Genomic DNA, 22229 nt, shown 5'->3' with positions numbered 1-22229 from the left:
CATTTTTACTCTCTTCCTTCATGACAGTAAATCTTGCTTCCTAATGTAAAGCCCCCCAACCTCCCCACAAAATACTACACTTCCCATTTCAGTGTAATATTTTATTTCAGTGTCGATATTTCAGTGCAAGTAGCTGTACAAGGTTATATGAACACTAATGTATACACGCAAAGTGTACACATTAAAGCAATAAAGCCTTTAATCCAATGAGGTAATACCTTAAGTGTAATACTTAAGTGTGTGTATTTATACAGTGAGCTCAATAAATTTTGGGACAAAGACGTTTTTTCTTGTGGTTTGGCTTTGTAGTACATTATAATCAAACAATTTACACAGAAATGACACTTCAGAATTAATTCAGCTGCTGCAATTAGCAGTTACGTTATCAATGAAGACAAGTGAGCCGGTATCTGTGGCAGCCAAACATGCCCAAACTAAAACACCCCCACCACGTTTCACAGATGGTGGGGGGGGGATCATGGGTAGTTCCTTATTGCCTCATCTTTCAAGTACTCAGTCAAGCACATATTCACGCCCATCCGTAACACAGAATGTCCTCAACACACACTGCCTTCAACCTCTCTGGTGTAAAGAAATACTGCACACCCAGCCGCAGTAATATTCCAGAAAGATGAGACATTCAGCTGCAGCTAACCGGGAAACGTGTGCCGCTTCACACTTTCAAGCGGTGCTTTATTAAATATCCAATCGGGGCCGATTTATGCTCATTAAAAATGGATGGCCAATCGCTCAGGTTTGTTCCTGCCGGCTTTCAGACGCTCTTTGTGCCGGCGAAGCCCGGCCGCGTGAGAACGCGGCGCGCGCCGCCGCCCGGTCCCCCGAGCTCGCCGTGAGTGGGCCCATTACCGGAGAGGCCATTACACCTTCCCGTCACTACGGGAACGCGTCCCGGAAAGACTCCCGCCGCCCCGCCGGAGCGCGCCCCCCGGCCCGGCGTGTGATGCGAGCGGGGCCCGTGGGAGGCGGCGCTCGGCGAGAAGCACACTCTCCCCCTCTTTTATCTGCCTTTCATCTTAATTGCCCAAAGTGGCGCGTGAGCGAATATCCGAGAGGCCTTTTGAAGCCTTTCAAACCGCATAAAAGATGCTTCCTGGATCTCGCCTGCCCGGTTCTGTCGTGGTTTTCACCCAAATGATTTTTATGTCATAGAGGGTGTGTGAGATGGTTTGTTTTTTCTTCCTTTCTTACGGACCCCCCCCCCCCCCCCCCCCCCCCCCCCCCCCACCTCGCCCGGTCTCTGATCGGTGGGGCGTGTTTGGACACGTCCTGTTTCCCCTCTGAAGGAGAGCAGAGTGTGGATTCCTTCTGAAGCTGTCTGTTACAAACAAAATTAATTGGGGGATTATTTCCGTTTTCCTTTTTTAATGATTGCTGTGGGGAGAATGAGGCTTAAAGCTTTAAATACCAGGTTGCAGTTTGATTTTCTGCCCAAAGGGCATTCATACAGCGAGATTTCCACTGCTGGTCCCCCCCGACCCCATCCTGTTCCTCCCACTTTGACTCCCATGATGGGATTTTGAAGATAAAAGCTCAGAATCAGAGGGCTCAATGACTAAATGATGACTAAAGGACCTCTAGTTTTGCTGTTTTTCTGTAATATTAAATCTAGAGAACTGCACGTCATCTAAGGGCAGCTCCAGCCCAGTGCCGCTGTGTTCTGCATTATTAAACCTTAAGGGATTGGCCAGATAAGTGAATGTGAACATTTGCAAAACCACTAGATCTGCCTTTCACAGTTTGTGGTCTGCTGAAAACAAATGCTTTCTGCATTTTGAAGCGTTAAATGGCTCGAAGAGGAAGTTTGCGCACAAGACTGGAAACTACGAAGCTTCAAGTACAAGGAGATTTTTGAGAATTGCCATTCTTACAATGTTATGTTAATCATTAAACTGCCATTGTTTGGCCCTAACAGCTGCAGACCTGCGGTGACTGAACTCAGCCCTGTCCTCGCTGGGGTTAAACAGGGGGAAAAGCAGCCCCGCTGTCCACACTCCCAGGGAGGGGCAGACACGGCACTAAATACTGAAAGGAGACCACAAGACACTAAAAGGAGACTAGAGGAGTCCATTAAACAGGGGGCACTGCTGTCACTGCATTATTTCATTTTTACTGCTGTCGGTTCCAGAAAGATCCACTGGTAGGCGTGGCCTAAGACTTATAGCCCTACCTCTTCCGCTGCTTCTCGGCAATGATTGGCTCCTCACAGTAAAGGTTTCACAGGTTTGGCTCTAACAGTTGACACGATCCATCGTATTTCATCCCCCCCACCAACATTCCCCCGCCCACTTTGCTCCTCTCCCCGATCGCTCTGTCCTGAGCTGAGTGGAGTTAAATCAGTAAGGTGATCGTACCGCAGGACAGTTTCTGTACACATGTGTGTTAGCCTCAGACGAGAGGGTTATTGAGTTTAGGACAAGGGGTGAGAAGTTTGCAGTCAATGGGCTTTTGCTGTCCAAGTGAGGACAGAGAGAGAGAGAGAGGAAGAGCGGGAGGGAGAGAGAGCGAGGCCAGGGCTGAACCAAAGGGGGTTCAGGGGGCTTCCCAAACCGACCACGACCGTAATTCACACGCCGGGACAATTTTACGAGGGGCGCTTTTAGGGAATAAATCCATCACGGCCAGCTGACCTCCGGCCCCATTTCCAAGTCTGTTCTGGGTGCGCTGGTTTGTCAGAGACGATTAGTCAGGACAGACGGCGGTAGAAAAACAGTGCAGGGGAGACAGCGGCTCGTGTGCTGTGGCCTGGACCCACTTTGGCAGCTCGGGTTTCGGCTCAGCGGGGAGGGCGGGGTGGGGGGGTGGGGGGGTGGGGGTGAGGACGCCCGTGTGGCAGAGCGTGCAGCGGGCACAGCCGCCCGAGGAGGGGGCCGTTGTCGGTAGCCTGGTATTCATCGTAACAGTTAATGAGGGAATAGGGGGTTGTGCACTTGTTTGTTTGTTTTCCTGTCCAGTTCATTCCTTTCGGGCTCATATGGTGAAGGCATTTGATCTTTTGGGGATGGAGACATGTTGGCTCTCTTTCCCCACCTGTGCTAGTCTTTAACACTGTGTACACCCAGCTGCTGTGGAGCCCCTTACCTACCTCAGAGCCTGCAGGGATCACCTCCCCCACCCCTGACAGCATATGCAACGCAGAAAACGACAAAGGCGGGAAATTAAGGGTGAGTGATGTAACCGCTCCCTTCAAGGGGTTTGGGAGTGCACCAGTGGCCGGTCCAGTCACACCTCGGCTATGCCGTCATCTCACTACAAAGAAAGACTTCAGCACATTATGCTGCATGTACTTGCATTGTTAAAATCACAAAAAGGTGTCGGTTTGATTGTGAGCTTGATTGATTGTCAACTGGCTGATGATTGGTGGTCCGAATCAAGCTGAGGTGCACCTACAGGCCCTCACAGGGTATATGAACTGAACATGATGGTTTGATGAGATTCACAGCAATTTGGAAACCACTAACGTGACGCTGTGGTGCACAGCAAGCCAATGCCAGAACGTTCCGCCATTCGCACCAGGTCAAAAAGAACAAAACAGTTTAAGGGGGGGAGGGAAGTTGAGTAGTTTTAGGACCACCGCCAAATCTCGAGAGCAAAAATGTTCTCACTGGGTCTGATGTGCTTGTTATTGACTGACTAGGCCACTTCCTACTTTCCTCCAGATCTACACTTGATTTAAATAGCCTTTGCTTTTAGATCTACTCACTTTCTCAACGCAACAGTTCTGTTCTAAAGAAAGAGCTCACCCTAAAAGGCACCATTTCTGGGGACAGAGATTTGCATCATCTAGAAAGGACACACATAAGGTTGGCTAATGGAGTGATATAAGACATATGTGTGTATATATATATATATATATATATATATATGATATAATCAATAAGAAATGCACTGCTATGAAGTATGTGTGTATATTCCCTTACTTTTGAAATCATGCTTCCCGATATCTCCTGATCATGAAGAAACAATTCAATATTAGTTATTTAAGCAAAAAACTTTGATATATATTTTTATTAAAGAAACCTTTTGAAACAATCTAGCAAAACCATATTATTAACCATATTATATTAACACAAATAATGGGGGAATGTGACCAGATTAACTCGAGACCATGGATGGAGGAACATTTCACAAGGATGGAACAGAAACACGGATTTTGAACTCATCTTAGATATTCCTTTTTAAAGCAAAGTCTGTGGATCACCACACCCGGACCATGGCTGCCAATTCTACCCTTTTTTGTTAGCAGAAACAGTTTGTGTTCTGATTCTTAACATTAGCAGAGACAATACTATAATCAGGGAGATTGGGCCGATAGGACTGTCTGCTACAGTCTCCTATCACTGCTCTATCACCAACAGGCCAGAGACATCTGTTTAAGAGCACGTACTCATGGACACACACACACACACACACACACTTACAGATACACAGACGCAGAGTAGACACACACACACAGACGTGCACGTGCTCACACACACACACTTACAGATACACAGACGCAGAGTAGACACACACACAGACGTGCACGTGCTCACACAAACATACACGCACACACATGCACACACACGCACACACACACACACACACACACACTTGCAGATACACAGACGAAGAGCAGATACACACACAGACGTGCACATGCTCACACAAACACAATTACAGATGTACAGACATACAGACGCAGACCAGACACACACATAGAAAACAAAAAACATCACAGCGAATTAGATAATGTCCAATGTGACAATTTGATAATGGCAACAGTTGCTAAAAAGCTACTCGTCTCCGGCTGAATTCCACAGAAATAAACAGGAAAAAGAGGAGCGGGAGGTGGCTAACACAGCAGTGTACACAACTCATTAGCGGCAGCTACAACCAAGAATTCATACTTGTTTTAGCACTGAAATGAAGCCATCAGCAATTAAATGGACGTCGGGAAATAAAAAAGGACCTCGATTTCATGCCTTCAATTTGTTATAGAAAGCCCTGGAGCCCGGCAAAGTTATTTATCCTGTTAAAACTACACAAATCTCTTCTCACTAGAATCGGCATGTTTGGTGAAGGAATAAAGATGATGACACAAAAAAGAGAGAGAGAAAAGGGAAAATAAAAACAGGCTCCACCAGCTCCCCGCTCACCCTTTTTCATAGCCCGCTGAAACGTTCAAGCGCGACATTTAATTTATTTGATTAAAAAAATAATCTAAAGTGCTCCACCGAAATCTCTGTTTGATAATGACCGGAAAAATTGCAATTCACCAGCTATTAGATCCAATCAGGAGAGAGGCAAGGGAAGGCCCAGAGTAGAACCAGATGTCCCTGTAGCACAGAACAGAGCGCGCTCACACACAGGCCACACACCCAAGAGAGAAGTTACAGTGCTTACACACAGGCCACACACCCAAGAGAGAAGTTACAGTGCTTACACACAGGCCACACACCCAAGAGAGAAGTTACAGTGCTTACACACAGGCCACACACCCAAGAGAGAAACTACAGTGCTTACACACAGGCCACACACCCAAGAGAGAAACTACAGTGCTTACACACAGGCCACACATCCAAGAGAGAAACTACAGTGCTCATACACAGGCCACACACCCAAGAGAGAAACTACAGTGCTTACACACAGGCCACACATCCAAGAGAGAAACTACAGTGCTTACACACAGGCCACACATCCAAGAGAGAAACTACAGTGCTTACACACAGGCCACACATCCAAGAGAGAAACTACAGTGCTCACACACAGGCCACACACCCAAGAGAGAAACTACAGTGCTCACACAGGCCACACAACCAAGAGAGAAACTACAGTGCTCACACAGGCCACACAACCAAGAGAGAAACTACAGTGCTCACACAGGCCACACAACCAAGAGAGCAGCTACAGTGCTCACACAGGCCACACAACCAAGAGAGCAGCTACAGTGCACACACAGTGGCTAGGGACCCAAGGGAAAAGGTACAGTGCTCATACACCCAAAAGAGAGAAGCTACAGTGCTCACACACCCAAAAGAGAGAAGCTACAGTGCTTACACAGTGGCCAGGGACCCAAGGGAGTTACAGCACTCATACTGAGGCCAGAGATGAGGAGGAGTTACTGTGCTCAGTCAGAGGGCCACAGACCTAAGAGAGGAGCTGAAGTGACCACAGTGGGTATCCTTCAGTTTAGGTAGGTGAGACAACAAACCAGGACTTTAATCCACTGATCAAAGAATGTGAACCATATATATATATATACACACACACCTACATATACACACACACACACACACACACACACACACACAGAGACAAAACCGTGATCACATTAGGGCTAGAGTCTGGCAAGCTCATTATTCTGATTGGCTATCGCTGGCTGGAGGATGGCTTGTCAGAGTCAGGTGCTGTGCTGATTGGGAGACGGCTAATTGGCTGCAGTGTTGACAAGGCGAAAGCTGAATGTCTGCTGGGTCAATGGAGAGCGGTGGTCCACCTAGCCTATGTGTCATCCCCCCAGAGAGCACGCAAGGTGGGGCGGTCAGGCACTCGCGAGAGGGCTGGCCGGGGCAGACTCTGTTTTACAGCGCAAATAATGACTTATCTGACACAGAGCGATATTAAAGTTACGGCATGAAATGGGAGCTGCATGGGAAAACCCGCGGCATTAAAAGAGCCGGGGATGTGGTGGTTGGGGGGGGTCTGGTGGGGGGGGTCCTGGGGGGTCGGGAACATGCTCCGCCGGACCGCACGGGCCCGCTTTTAAACGGGCACCATCCATCAGGGCCAGAGCGAGCGCAGTGCCCGCGCCAATAAAAGCCCTCCTGTGGGAGACCTGCAGCCATCCAGCCCCTGGCACTCAGTCAGAGAGTGACTACCGTGTGCGGAGCCGCGCTGGGCTGGGCTGGGCTGGGCTGGGCTGGGCGTGGGACTGGGCGTGGGACTGGGAAATGAGAGAAAAGGTGGAATTGGCAGAGGTCTAGGAAAAAATCGGTTTTGGGCTAAGTGTGCGTATGTGTGTGTTAGTGAGTGTGTGTGTGAGGCCATTGTATGGAAACACAGAATATTCTGTAGCTTTGAGCACCTCCCCTTGGTTATGCCCTTCTGTCTCGCTCCAAAGGCTCAGTTTTTCATTCAGTTGCTTTAGTCCACGGGCATGTGCAATGGCATGCCCCCCCCCCACCCCACCCCTTCCTTGTGACGTACTGGCGAAATGCATGCATAATGGATAGCAATATTGGCTCTTTCTACCACTTCTACATTTCTTTTGGCTGACGGAGCAGCTCCCACAATGCAGAGGGGGATGTGAAAGGTGGCAGGGGAGGCGGCCATCGGGGCCAATAAAGCCGCCTCCCACTACAGGAGAACATAAACAGCGTGTTCTGAGCAGCTCTTAACCACTCCCTCCCTCATTTCCTCTGCCACTCACATTGAGCCTTTTATTAAAAACCTAAGCATCTCATTGGGCTGTTGGCCCGACTGGAACTCCATGACTCTCAGACGCGCTGTGGGAGAGGAGGCATCACCTGCCTCTCCCGCTTCTTACCGGTTTTGGTCTTGACCTTCTTGGATGGCTGCCTCTTCTTGACAAACTTGGCCACGGCCTCCTGTTCCGCGGCGGGCTCTTCCTGGTCCAGCTCAGCGATGGGTTCACAGCTCCCTGAGAGAGCAAAGAACACAGACTGAGCGCACAGCTCACAATCAACTGGTCATAGAGCGCATAACCTTCTGGACACAGAGCTCATAACCTGCTGAAAGATCAGAGCTCATAACCTCCTGAAAACATAGAGCTCATAACCTGTTGGACACTGAGCTCATAACCTGCTGAGCACAGAACTTACAGCCTGCTGGACACTGAGCTCACAACCTGCTGTAAGCACAGAGCTCATAACCTTTTGAGCACTGACCTCATGACCTGCTGTAAGAACAGAGCTTATAACCTGCGGAAAGCACAGAACTCATAACCTGCTGAAAACACAGGCTGGACAGACTGGCCCACCCTACCAAACCGGATCCAGATGAACGTGGTATAACAGATTGACATTAACATTACATTACCAGTTAATAGGACCAGAGTAGTTCTCTCAACAAGGGCAGCCAGCACTGGATCTGAATGGGTCTGCTTTCTGTAATCCTGCAGCAGGTCTGGTGCGCTTCACTGAAAATACCACATTTAGCCAAATTACATCAAATCACCTGAAATTAACCGTTTGAACAGGCTGTTTAGGCCAAATGCACCTATGAACCCACAATCCTTTAGGCCGCGCGAGTCTGGAGCAGAACTGCACTGACAAAAAGGTGCTGTGTTCATTGTTTCAGTCACTGCAACGTGCGGTTTCCAGGACACTCGTGTAACGTATGGAAGGGAAAAAGCAGCAGAAAAAAGCACCCTGTCAGAGACATCTCAACATAACCAAAAAACATACATGCATACAGATATCTAGATACCTTTCTGTCTGTATGAGACGACATTATTTCCAAAACTGCTGCAGGAAACCTTCAGAAATGTTTCTTTACAACTTGCCTTTACTCAGTGGAGGCACATACTGTATATGTATACCTGCGTCCAAACAGAAGCTTGAAAAAATCAATTAAAGGGCGGTCTGCATGAAAAGCTGTGGTTTTTGGTCTGCATACAGAGCATTGGTCCCTACAGAAATGTGACTGTGTGTTGGTCTGAGCTGCGAGATTATGGGACTGGGATCTTTGTCACCCCACTCTCTCTTAGCAAAGCTGCCTCTGAAGCGCACACAGTGAGGTCACTCATTCCAAACTCACACGCAGAAGCGTTTTTGGTGGAGCTGTCGTTAAGGCTGGGGGTGCTGGTCCCCGTCCTGGGGGGCTTCTCTGCTCTGCTGGGGATTAGACACCCCCAGCCCAGCCCACCCCACCCCAGCCTACTAACCCACTCCCAGCCCAGCCCACACCATCCCCAGCCCACTCCACCCTCAGCCCACTAAACCACTCCCAGCCCACACCATCCCCAGTCCACTCCACCCTCAGTTTACTACCCCAATCCCAGCCCAGCCCACCCCACCCCACCCCCAGCCCACTAACCCACTCCACCCTCAGGCCACTGCACCCTCAGCCCACTACCCCACTACCAGCCCAGCCCACTCCACCCCCAGCCCACTAACCCACTCCACCCTCAGGCCACTGCACCCTCAGCCCACTACCCCAATCCCAGCCCAGCCCACTAACCCACTCCACCCTCAGGCTACTGCACCCTCAGCCCACTACCCCACTACCACCCCCAGCCGACTCCACCCTCAACCCACGTACCCACTCCCATCCCAGCCCACCCCCAGCCGTCTACACCCTCAGCCCACTACCCCACTTCCAGCCCCAGCCCACCCCCAGCCGACTCCACCCTCAGCCCACTACCCCACTCCCAGCCCACCCCACCCCACGTTCAGCCGACTCCACCCTCAGCCCACTCCTGGGGCACGAACTGAAAAGGGGGCCCACTGTCACCTTCTTCCTGGTGAGAACCCCCACGGACTGTTTCTTTTACATACTGCTCTCATCTAACACACACACACACACACACACACACACAGGGCAGGGGCCTGACTTTCCTCCACACGGATTAACATAATCCCCACATAATATTTATCCTTCCAATAAAACCAATCTGTTCTGTTAGCAAAGACCAACTGCTTCTGATGTCCCACTGTTTACTTTAGCAAAAATGTAACAGATTTTTCTTGTGTCGCCTTTTAAACAGGAGTGGTGGTTTTAATTACACCAGGTGTTTTCTTTAGCGTGTCGTTTCACGGTCCCATGATTTCGGGTTGGGTTGGGGTTGAGGCTGGGGCTGGGACGGGGTTGGGGGGGTGGGGGGAGTGGACATACATCAACATCATGCAGGAGAAACTGCGGTGAAACATCTTCCAGTTTGAAAGACACTACAGGGACAAACGGTGCATCTGCCTGTTGCAGTCCCTGTATTCGTTGTGACCCAATGCAGTTTGGTCTGTAAGAGTCAGGGCTACGAGATGCATTTGGCTGTGCTATGGGCCTGACACCCACCACACACGCTCTGAGCTTCTCCCTCACGGCAAAAACCCAGCACCACACTTTCAGCCTCTCCCATTCTGCAGTAACCCAACAGATGCTCTGAGCTTCTCCTGCACTGCAGTAACCCAGCACACCTTCCATGCCCTCTCTCGCCCTGGGCCAACAGGGCCAATCACAGCGCAGGAAGCGGATGAAGCTGGCCATTTCGGTGTTGCGGTCTGAGAGGGAATCAAACAGACACCTGATCCCTTTCAAGGAGGGGAGAGGGGCAAGAGAGAGAGAGAGAAGAAGAAAAAACCTATTCACTACAAAGACGACTCCCAAAGAAAACCACCAGCTCTCGTTTTTCAGTTCAAAATCTACTTTTAAAAAATGGAAATTGCTTTTTTAAAAAATTCTTTATGAGTTCCACATTTTAAAAATGACAAAATGGGAGAGCGGTAAGGGGATCGCTCTGAACCCGACAGCCCCGCGTTTTTGCGCGTATCCCAGCATGCCGTGCGAGCGCGGAGCAGGAGACAGTGGCTGAAATCACACCGTGACTCCGCCGAGAAAAATGTGTTTTCTGAGAAGGGGAGTGGAGAACATAAAAGCGCTCGGAATGGCGGGACACGGTCCGCTCGGCCGGGAGCGTTAGCGCTGAGAATAAATCCCGCTCGCTCGCTCGCCCCCTCCCTCGAGCGACGCCCGTCTGCAGAGACAAGTGCTTTACTGCTCCCCCCTCCCCCCCCCCCGCTCTCCCTCCGACTGGAACGGCCCAAACCACACGCAGCTGGAGCCCGACCAAACATCTGTAAAACTGCTCCTCCGAAAAAAAAAAAACTGCGTCAGGAGATAGTCTTCTCTCTTCAAAAAACACACCGAGACCGGAGCAGACAGAATTAAGATATCTATATGGGGCCACTTTCTGAAAGGAAAATATTTGTGGTCCAAAGACCGTATACATGCGTACACTACTTCATGCCTAACCAAACACCAGCGAGCACGTTTTGTTTTCGGGAGAGCGGTATTTAGAGGCCGAAGTGCTTTGATTGGCCGAAAAGACGACAGATAAGCCCAATTAAAACCCCCTCTTTTCTTTTTTTAACGCACGTCGGGGACGCTAAATGCGGCGGGCGCAGGAATGCTCGGCGCGGAGCGAGGGAACGCTGGGACTGCGCTGCGGACGCGGAGGTGAGGCCTGGTCTCCCGGGCGTCCTGCCCAGTAAAACAAACACATTACCCAACCTAAACATGTTTACCTCATTCCTGGAAGCCCCGGAGCACAAAAAATGCGCAAACTGCCGGGATCTGTGGTTCCAGCTTCCCCTGGCTTTCCGCGGGATAAGGCGAACACTGTCATGTAGGGGAGGGGCACAGAGCTCATTTCTATAGCAAGAACTGTGCCATCAAACCAGGGATAGGGTGCAGCAGACGTGACATTCGCATTACATGTATCACACCTCGACTCTCAGGGACAGTGTTCACTTTGTAACCTACGCTCAGACACGACCAAGCGATCTGTTCCCCATGGTTTGGCGGCTCGGCGCTCGGCCTCCTGTGCTGTCTCAGCAGCGACTGTGGTCCGTAACCCCAACCTCTCCTTATCAGCCCCGGCGGTAAGCTCTCTCGCCAGAGCGCTGCCGTCAGCGGATTCCAGTGGAAATGAAAGGTAAGACAACAGCAACAGGACGGGGGGGGGGGGAGGGGGAGAGGGGGAGAGGGGGGAGCAAGGGGGGCTCACCAGCGGCGTGGGCCATTTCGTACAGGGCAGTGGCCCCGCCCCGCTTCCCCAGCTGAGCCGTGCAACCCTTAACAGGGCATGTATTCACGGTGACTCACCCGCATTACTGACCGAGTGCGCTTTAATAATTCATGCGTTGCATTTGTTTCCAAACGTCTCATTAACTCAGCCGGCAGATAAAGCTCCCGAGATGAGTGAGGTGTAATGCAGGGTTATAAAAGGCCCTGCGAAGGTCTGCGGGTCTGGAGAACATAAGCAATGATTAACGCTATCTGTAGATCGTCAGTGACGAAGCTGCCTCTCCGTGGTACTGATCCACCTCAAACGCAAATCCAGATTTCAGAGCACACAGTCATGTCCCGTCCAGACTGGTGCGATTCCTTTCCAGGCAAAAGCATTCCCTTATTTGTTGCTGCTAGGCACCGGCTGACCGGGGTTAACTTCTTCCATTCCTTTAAGAATCTTATCGGCGCAACGGTAGCTGGTTCCAAAGGTAAAAATAATAAAAAAAAGCCAAAAGGAAAGCAAAATGAATTTGTGGTGACTGAAAGCTGTTATTTTTACTCTGCGGCCAACAGGCCGATCATGGAGCCGGGCTATCTGCAGATCTTCAAAGAGAGGAACGGAGGCCGGGCATGAAACTCCCGAAACGCTTTTCTCTCCCCGCCGCTAAGAAAACAAAACCTGAGGCGAGCAGCGACGCGGCGAGCCTCACAGATGTTTATTCCCGAGAGGCTCTGCTGCGCTATCGAACGCTAGGCACACGCTAGGCGCAGGCTGGCGCAGGCTGGCGCAGGTGCTGTTTCTCCGGCCCAAAGCACACACACGCTGCTGGGCTCGACGGTCCCGACTCCCAGAAGCCCCAAAAACCGCTAACCCGCCGCCGCCACCCCCCACGGTGCACAGACACGCGCACACAAACCCCAGCACCTTGACCGAGCAGCCACACACAGACCGACCCCCTCACCCCTGTTTAATTGCACTGTACGCCACATATTTTCACGGTAGTTGCGATTTTCAGTGCGACTGTGGACTCCATCAGGATAATGACCAGGCCATGAAACATGCGCTCTGCTCCACTACACAAATCCCCACAGGAGCTAAAACAAGTTCACAGTGAGTGTGGGGTCCACATTATTACACAGGTAGCAGAAAAAGACCTAAAATCTCAATCAAATACCAATCTTTTTCTTCAGACCTGTTCAATCAGCCACCTATCTGCTAATACCAGCTCAATGATCACCCATCTGACTCTTCAGACCTGCTCAATCAGTCACCTATCTGCCCAAGTCTTCTAAACCAACCCGCCATCTCTAACAAAACGTAATCTCAATCAAACACCTATCTACACATGCATTCATCACAAGCGATCACCCATGAAACCTGGGTCTTCATAGATCATTTCTAAATACCCTCATCATTCCGTTTTAATGTGGTGTTCTCTTTCACTCAAATACATCCAAAGCTTTATTTAGCACTGAAAAGACTGGACAGAGGATAAGGCGCAGGTTTATGTAATGCAAAAACACTTGATGGGGGCTGGAAGCCCTCACTGACCGGAATGAAACTCAACTGCTGTCCTAAACGTTATATATTTTGAAAAGTTGGCGAGCGGCAGGAGCGGGAATAAATCAGCGCTGCGGAGAGGACGATAAGCGGCGGGAAGGCGATCAATCTCGCGGGGGAAGCGCCAGCGCGGGCCAAGAGCAGAGGACGACGCGGGGAGGAGAGAAGGGGCTGATAAATGTGGCGAACACATGGGCCGGTCACAGACAGCACCGCGCGCTGCGCCGCAGAGAGAGACGGCCCGTCCAAACGCCGGAGCGGGGAGCGAGGGAGAGCCAGAGGTTTACCGAATTCCATCTGCCTCTGCTTAAAACAAACAAAAAAAAACAGAGAAACCAGTAAAAAAAAAAAAAGTAAAACCAAAGGCTCCTTTCTAACTGAGTGTGTGGAGGTGTGCAAAGGGGGGGGGGGGAGGGGTAGCAGTGGGGCACAGGTATATCATCAAATGCTCTCAGGGGACTCACTAGACTGCAACCCACTGTCCCTCTTCTGTTAGTGCATCTACCTGCATTACACGATAGTTAGACGAGTTACCCCATTAACAGGCTAAATGTGTATGTATCGATAGTTAGGCGAGTTACCCCATTAACAGGCTAAATGTTTATGTAATCACGCCAGAAACATGCTGACTCTGTGTGGCAGGCATTTTGTCTGGTCCCGCAGGGCAAAGCCCTCCGGTTCAAAAAACAGACATCCTGCCCTGCAGATTACAGCGCAAAATACCCAATAACACACTTCAAATGACAGAAATGTCACACAGGCACTCTAAACACTCCAAATAAGATATCACACAAAAATTCTAAAGGAAAGATGATTTATTAATCAGTCCGAAAGTCTGCTGCCAAAATTGCTGACATGGCGTTAATTCACCTTTTTAACAAATCATAAATCTGCAAACTTGCGTGGAGCGTGGCCATCCGTCTAGGGAGGTGAGGTCACTCACACCTGCCACACCCAAAATACAACAGCAGGCAGCGGCTCCACTCTGTGGGGTGTTGAAGTACGTGGCGTGTGGGACACGCCTGGGCTGGGAGGGGACGGGGGCTGCTCAGAACCGCTTAGGCAGCTCTCTCTCACAGTGAATGAAACTGGGCCACAGACGTGTGCAGGCAAAAGCACCTCTGTCACTTCCACTGCAAGCTGTGAGACCTGTGCCTGGAAGACAGGCTGAAAGCCAGGAGACGCAGGGAGGCCCCGTGGCTGGCTGAGGGGACGGCGGGCCCCATGTGACGCGGGGAGCTGTGCTGGGACAGGGGCGCTCGCCCAGAACAATCGGACCAATACGAGTACCAATATGGACTAAAAACCTTGGGGGGGGGGGCAGGAGGGGGGGGCATGGAGCACGGCCGCGCTCCCAAAACGGGGGGCCGTGGCCAGCTGTGCCGAGTGGGATCGGGTGATGTCATCAAGGCCAGACGCGGCCTCTGGGAGGAGGTCAGGTGAGTTCCGCCTCCGCTCCCCAGGGCCGCGTTGCGCTGGGCTGGAGAGGAGCAGAGAGCACTCCTGTGGAGCTCTGAGCTCAGGAAGCCACAAATCAGAGAGATAACACCGCAACAGAGAGAGAGAGGAAGAGAGAGAAAAAAGGAGTGAAAGAGAGAGGGGAGGGAGGCGCAGATGGAGACCGGACGCAGAAACACAAAGGGTCCGTAAGCTCTGCTGAAAAAACACAGAGGCAGACAGACAGGCACGTTCTGATTGGCTGGGAATAATGTCATGCTAATGAATGCAGAAAACTGTTGTGTGGTCACTGTAAGAGAGAAAGGGTATGGATTTGATGGATAAATACACCCCCCCCCCCCCAGCCCCCAGCCCCCAGCCCCATCCTGGTCACCTGACCAAGTACAGAGCACTTCATCCATCCCGATGGCATGAAAGGGGCGGGTGGAGGAGGAAAGAATGATATCATCCGCTATCTACAGAGCCCAGCTGCTGCAGAAAGGGAGGAGGTGGAGAGAGAGAGAGAGAGAGAGAGGGAGAGGGAGAGGGAGAGGGAGAGGGAGAGACGTGGAGAGGACAGTGAGATGGTGGTGGGCTTAGGTGAGAAAGTGAGAGAATGGGGCCACAGGACAGGGGGGGATTCTGGGATATCAGGGGAGAGCCAGACTCAGGGACTGGAGGTAAGAGCAGGGTGATAACATAACCAGCAGAAAGCACTCCCCCCACACACACACACCCCACACAAACACACACACACACAAACACCCATCCCCCCAACACACACACACCCTACACAAACACACACACACACACACACACACACACACAAACACCCCCCCCCCACCCCACACACCCCACACACAGCTGCGAAGCGGGGCCTGTTGGAGGTCAGCGCAGACCGTGTTGGACGTTTGCCTCCGGAGCTGCTGGAAACGCAAACACTTTATGTTGACGACTGATTGAAAAAGCAACATCTTTGGGGCTTATAACAAATTAATGTTTACATAAAGACTGACAGCACTTTGCTTATGTATGAGCCCGCTATGTACTTTGGCGACGGACCAAAGGTGAGGAGGAAGAGCTGACCGTGAGGACCTGGTCCCTGGAGGAAGACCGGGCGGGATGAACACAAGCGGTCAGCTGTTTGGGGACCGCAGCGCATTCCTAATCACGAGTGCCACAACGAGGCTGTTGTCAACATACTTTCACTTAACAGAAGGCAGATTGAGCAGGAAACGATCGTTCCTAAACATGTCAAAATAAAAATAATAATAAACACCGCTAATGCACTGTATCCATATTCATTAGACAGACCGCTGGTAATAACACACCTTTCACTGCTCAGACACAAAGTCTCACTGCAAACCAACACCCATTCATCTCTAAACTCCTTTGAAGACTTTAAAGCTGCAATGATATACATGCTGCAGGGCTGAATGCAATGTTATTACAGGACTGGATGTCTTAGACAGTAAGGCACTGAAGTTTTAAATCCACTCAGCAAATCGATAATTAACTATTTACTATTATTTACTGGGAACCCAGTAGCACTATGGGACTGGTTCTCATATGACTGAAACCTACTGGACCGAATCTCACAGATTTCGGCACCGCATGCCTTCACACTAGCTAACTTTACAGTCACTCTGCCGACTCAGTCAGTGACAGCAGGTACTGTTAGCAAGCTAGCAAATGTCAAACTTGGTCAAAATTATATGAATTATAAGTGTAATGTAATGTAATTATAAACAATTAAGTAAAACAATGAAACAGTTAAATTGCTTTTATTTAAAAAAAGACATTCTTTAATGTCTTGTTCGCTCTTTATTAAAAAAATAAAAATAAATAAATAACGGTTCAGGCACTGCACCATTTTAAAAGGATCGTTTTTAGCATCAGTATAGGCAAAATCTAAACGATACCCATCCCAAATTTAGGCATTCATTTACTTTCCATACCAGCAATTCCATCTTCACGGCATTACAGCCAACAGCAACCCACTGAATCAGCTGGAGACTCAAGAAGAACAGGGACTGACAGACAGGGTGAAAGGTCAAGTGGGGAAGGGGGGGCGGCTGCCATTGTACTGCTCTATTGCTTACCTCCATCCACGCCCCCCCCACCCCCCACCCCCAAATAAAAAACCCTCAAGCACCTAAAGGGCTTGCGGCCGACACAAAGGGGAAAGAAAGGGACGTTTTTAAGAGGTGTGGAGAGGAGGGCAGGAATGAGGAGAATTCGGTCAGCGGGCCCGTTTAATGGGGTAAGCGCGCGGGGCGGACGGAGCGCGGGTCAGCGGGCCGCGGCGGAGCGCCCCATCCCCATTGTCCAGAGTTAACGACCCGTCCGGACGGCCGGCTCTCGGGGTCAGCTGCCGGGACCCAAGAGCCAATCAGGGCAGGCCGACCGGCTCGCTGACAGCAAACAGGCAGTAAAAGTGGCATCAATGGGAGACATCTTCTTTAACGCCGGTCTTTAAACGCTTTTACAAGGAGCGGGGGGAGGGAGCAGAGCTGGGGTAGACTGTAGCAGCTTTGACCCATGACCGTTTTAAACCTAAATAACCAATAAAATAAATAATACTATTCAGGAGGCATCAGTCCTGGATTACGAGCAAATTTTAACATGCTAATCACGATTACAGTCGACACAAATCTGTAAGTCACGTATAATGCTGGTTTCAGGCATCCAAAGTTTGCAGAGTTTGATGATACTGAGCAGGTGCGTATGTGTGTATCACAAAACTTTATCTGTACACCTCTAGATGTGCGTTGTATTCTATCCTGAGGTCAATGCTCAGCAGCTAACCTGCCGCTGTTCACTGTGGGCGAGCAGGGTGACCTGCTGCGGAGCGGCGGGGCCGGAGCGGGGCCGGCACACGGAGGCGGAGGCTCCGCCCCCTCGGCGCGCGGCCCGCACGTTGCGCGGCGGCGGCTGGAACGTGCCCTCCCGGCAGACCGCTGCGTTCACAGGCGGAACATTTTAATCCCGCATTCTTTCGGCGAGGAGTAACCTACAGCACCAGCCGGAGAAGACTCTAATTACGGGCCGTCTGAGGGCACACGTCAAAAATGCGTGCGTGGGGGGGGGGGGAGGAATCCAATCTTATTTATATATAAGGACATCCATAAACCAGTCTGCGTGAATCTGGGAATGCGCAGCCAGGGATCGCCTGCCGCATTCCGTCCTGGGCTTTTTAATTAAAAGCAGTCCTGCGGAATATCCGATGGCAGGCCGAGCATCCCTGAGTCTGCCAGACTCTGCGAGCCCTCCCCGGGACTCCCGCTACCGCCCGCCTGCCTGTGAGAGAGCAGCAGGTCCTCCTAGCCTGGCCGGGACAGTCCCGGGGGGGGGGCAAGCGACCACTTTGCAGACACAAACAAGCCCCCGCGGGTGGAGCACATTAAAAGCCGAACGTGAGGTCAGCGCCCGTGACTCATCCCTCCCGCTTCCTGGAGAAGCCCCTATCAGAGGAAGGCGTGGGTGACGGAGTGGAACAGACAGACACAGGTCTATTGGGGTAAACAGTTCATTGGGTAGAGATCTAAATGTCCCTTTTTAAAAACTCGGTCGCTGTTCAGGATAAAGTGGTTCTGAAGTGAGTTCCTGCGATTTAATTCATATGCATCTCTAATGCTGGCACCGAGGTGGTACAGGCTCAATGCCAGCAGAGCCAGTGGGATGCGCTAGTAAGAGAATTATTAGACTGTGTTATTACCAGCCTGGAATTAAGCGCAAAAACTTCTGTGATATCTGTGTACTCAAAACCTGTAGTATATGAAGGGAATTTTGTTAAAAGCAGTGCAGACGAGGCTCTTCTTAACTACAAGACTGGACACACAATAGTGCTGTAGAGATTCCCCTCTCTAGAGAAACCTCTCCTATCAGGCATTACCTCTGGCCTGAGCAGGATGCTGTTTTCTGGGTGGATGGAAGGGCTGAGCTTTTTCCTCACCTGGTACGATGACAGGTGTGGGGAGTGTTTTTAGAGCATAAAAGGGGGGACTCTCTCACCTGGTATGATGATGGGTGGGGGGGCGTGTATAGAAGCGTAAAGGGGAGGAGCTCTCTCACCTGGCATGATGACGGGCGTGGGGGCGTTTATGGAAGCGTAAAGGGGCGGAGCTCTCTCACCTGGCATGATGACGGGCGTGGGGGCGTTTATGGAAGCGTAAAGGGGCGGAGCTCTCTCACCTGGCATGATGACGGGTGTGGGGGCGTGTATGGAAGCGTAAAGGGGCGGAGCTCTCTCACCTGGCATGATGACGGGCGTGGGGGCGTGTATGGAAGCGTAAAGGGGAGGAGCTCTCTCACCTGGCATGATGACGGGCGTGGGGGCGTGTATAGAAGCGTAAAGGGGAGGAGCTCTCTCACCTGGCATGATGACGGGCGTGGGGGCGTGTATGGAAGCGTAAAGGGGCGGAGCTCTCTCACCTGGCATGATGACGGGCGTGGGGGCGTGTATGGAAGCGTAAAGGGGCGGAGCTCTCTCACCTGGCATGATGACGGGCGTGGGGGCGTGTATGGAAGCGTATAGGGGCGGAGCTCTCTCACCTGGCATGATGACGGGCGTGGGGGCGTGTATGGAAGCGTAAAGGGGCGGAGCTCTCTCACCTGGCATGATGACGGGCGTGGGGGCGTGTATGGAAGCGTAAAGGGGCGGAGCTCTCTCACCTGGCATGATGACGGGCGTGGGGGCGTGTATGGAAGCGTAAAGGGGCGGAGCTCTCTCACCTGGCATGATGACGGGCGTGGGGGCGTGTATAGAAGCGTAAAGGGGCGGAGCTCTCTCACCCGGCATGATGACGGGCGTGGGGGCGTGTATAGAAGCGTAAAGGGGCGGAGCTCTCTCACCCGGCATGATGACGGGCGTGGGGGCGTGTATAGAAGTGTAAAGGGGCGGAGCTCTCTCACCTGGCATGATGCCGGGCGGGGGGGGCGTGTATAGAAGCGTAAAGGGGCGGAGCTCTCTCACCTGGCATGATGACGGGCGTGGGGGCGTGTATAGAAGCGCAAAGGGGCGGAGCTCTCTCACCTGGCATGATGACGGGCGTGGGGGCGTGTATAGAAGCGTAAAGGGGCGGAGCTCTCTCACCTGGCATGATGACGGGCGTGGGGGCGTGTATAGAAGCGTAAAGGGGCGGAGCTCTCTCACCTGGCATGATGACGGGCGTGGGGGCGTGGGCCTCTGAGGACAGCGACAGGCGGCCGCCCTTGCCCAGCCGGTCGCACAGCAGGGTGATGTGCTTCTTCAGGCGGGCCGTGTCTTTGGGCATGCTCAGCTGGCCGGTGCTCAGACTCAGGGCCTGGTCCTTGGAGCTGCGCGACAGACACGTCCTCAGCAGGTGAGAGACGGCAGCGTCCACGCTCTCCTCCCAGCCCTGCGTCACCACGGGAACAGAGAGAGACACGTCACACACACACACACACACAGATTCTTATTTCACTTTATACAACTCACACATCAAACACATTAACAAATCCTGATGTTACCCAAAATTAACAAGGGGGCACAAAATTTTCCACTGGAATGGTGAAATTAAAAAGTAACACACCAGAAGGAATGAGAAGAAAAAAAGCCACATGAATACAGAACAGAGGAGTTACTGCTTAAGCGGTTATGTGACTGCTTACAGTTCTTGTGTTAAAAACACACACACACACACACACACACACACACGAACAGACTCTCCCTGAAGCTGGGAACCTTTTGCGGTATTGTTCAGCGCCCCCAGTCGTAAATACTGGCACCGCTCCACATTAGTTGACCCACTCAAGAAAGATAATGGTCTTGTTTCATGGTTTCCTTTACAGCCGTGGACTGTTTGGTACTTTTTTAATGAGCAGACACCTTTAACCACCAGACAGTGTTGTTTACCCCGCCCGTAAATTATCTGACCACTGGCCTGGGGCAGTCTCAACACTGCCAGATCTCTGCCACGTGTAGGAGCACCTCGACCCACATCAAGCCTTTTAAAAAAGAGAATTTGACCAAAAAATTCAAAGATAATCTGTCAGCTTCCATCACTGAAATACTGCAAAAAGTTTGTTGACAAAAACATACAGTGGAGATATAAGTAAACAAGCAATGCGTCATTAAAGGGGGGGCGGGGGGGGGGCAGGTTGCTGACATGATTTTGCTTAATTTGACCGAGCGTCAATAGCGCACACTCAAACAGCCAAAACAAGGAAATGCCTCTCCTGTGCTTATTTACTTTATTACAAACTGGTTCCTGGGATGTCCTAGAGAAGGCTCTTTTCCCACACACACGGCTTTATTTTTGGCACTGTGTACGGCATAAACACAATCTTTCTGTGAGAATAACGGAAGTCACCGAAACCCCTCACAGCGGTCAGGTCTGAAACGTGTTTGCAAAGGACCGGAACAAACAAAATTACTGTTTGGAGGTCACTTTAAATGCAAATTCAGGCTTACTCCTTTTAATAGATCCTTTCTCATTAGGCACCCTCTCATAGGGACTGCGTGAGCCTCTTTGGGACAGTGGAGAGAGTGACTGGACTGCTAAGTGCACACAAGGAGAGACAGACTGAGGCTCTTTTATGTGGATCTGATGGACTCTAATACAAGCCATTTCTCCTGATACTCATGATCACTTCCTTTTACTTCCAATGGCACCCCATGTAACTTAGACTGTACTTATACTGAGCAGGCTGAGACCAGAGGATGCCCAGTCTGGGGAGATGTAGATCACACACTCTTCAGCCATTAGTGCAGCAGCCCATACAGTACTGGTGTCAAAATGGCTGTTTGTGTTTGGCTGAATTTCCCACTCCAGTGGGGTCAGAGGTCAACTGCCCCACACTCCACCCGGCATTCCGGCTGTTAATACAGTGCAGAAGAATTTCAGACGCTTCTGTCGGGGGGGGGGGGGGGGGGGGCAGGATATTCACAGGTGTCCATGTGGAAAGTTGGCTTTTAAAACTAAGGAAAAGACTGGTCTTCAGCCACCACTGCTGTGAAATCAAACTGAGAAGAACAGGACAGCGGCCTCGGAGCGAACAGGTTTGAACAGTAATGGGCGAGCAGCAAGTACACGCCCATCAGCGCACGGGAGTGGGGGTCAGCCGAATAAACAGGACCCTGTGTGTGCCAGCGGTGCCACTGGGTGGGGCTTGGCCCGTCTTTAAACACCGGAGCTCTGGGCCCAACTCTGAAAACGACACTGGAATGACGGGGCTCCCTGAGGGCGGGGGGGGGGGGGGGGGGTGCTGCTGGTGACATTCCTGGGAGAGAGAGGGATGATGGGACGGGGTGTTGACAGGTGCCCTGACAGCGGGGGCCAGCGGGCTGGCCCATGCCGCCATGCAGATAGCCCATAATGAGCCCTAATGACAGGTAATCAGCCCTGTAATGATGATGACAAGGAAGAGGCTGAAATTTATAGCGCTTCTGCTCCTCAATTAAATAGGGCAGAGAGAGGGAGGGAGGGAGGGAGAGAATGGCAGAGAAAAGCAGGAAAAC

At 51.4% G+C, this 22229-nt stretch overlaps 1 protein-coding gene across 2 annotated transcripts in view; it reads right to left on the bottom strand.

The window, feature by feature from the left end:
• Positions 1-22229, bottom strand: part of bbs9 (Bardet-Biedl syndrome 9) — a 168820-nt gene that overhangs the window by 52948 nt on the left and 93643 nt on the right. The window contains exons 20-22 of one of the 2 annotated variants that reach the window (XM_035382346.1): positions 19902-20127; positions 7547-7660; positions 6835-6931 (exon numbers count right to left, since the gene is read on the bottom strand). In XM_035382346.1, coding sequence (XP_035238237.1) covers positions 6864-6931; positions 7547-7660; positions 19902-20127 — 408 coding nt within the window. In that variant the 3' untranslated portion in view covers positions 6835-6863. Of the gene's footprint in view, positions 1-6834; positions 6932-7546; positions 7661-19901; positions 20128-22229 lie in introns of those variants that run through there. The other variant, XM_035382340.1, reaches the window with a different exon arrangement.

The sequence above is a fragment of the Anguilla anguilla genome, chromosome 1 (assembly GCF_013347855.1).
Source record: "Anguilla anguilla isolate fAngAng1 chromosome 1, fAngAng1.pri, whole genome shotgun sequence".
NCBI lineage: Eukaryota > Metazoa > Chordata > Actinopteri > Anguilliformes > Anguillidae > Anguilla > Anguilla anguilla.
The sequence above is the reverse complement of the archived record's forward strand: the minus strand, read 5'-3'. Positions and strand labels throughout refer to the sequence as shown.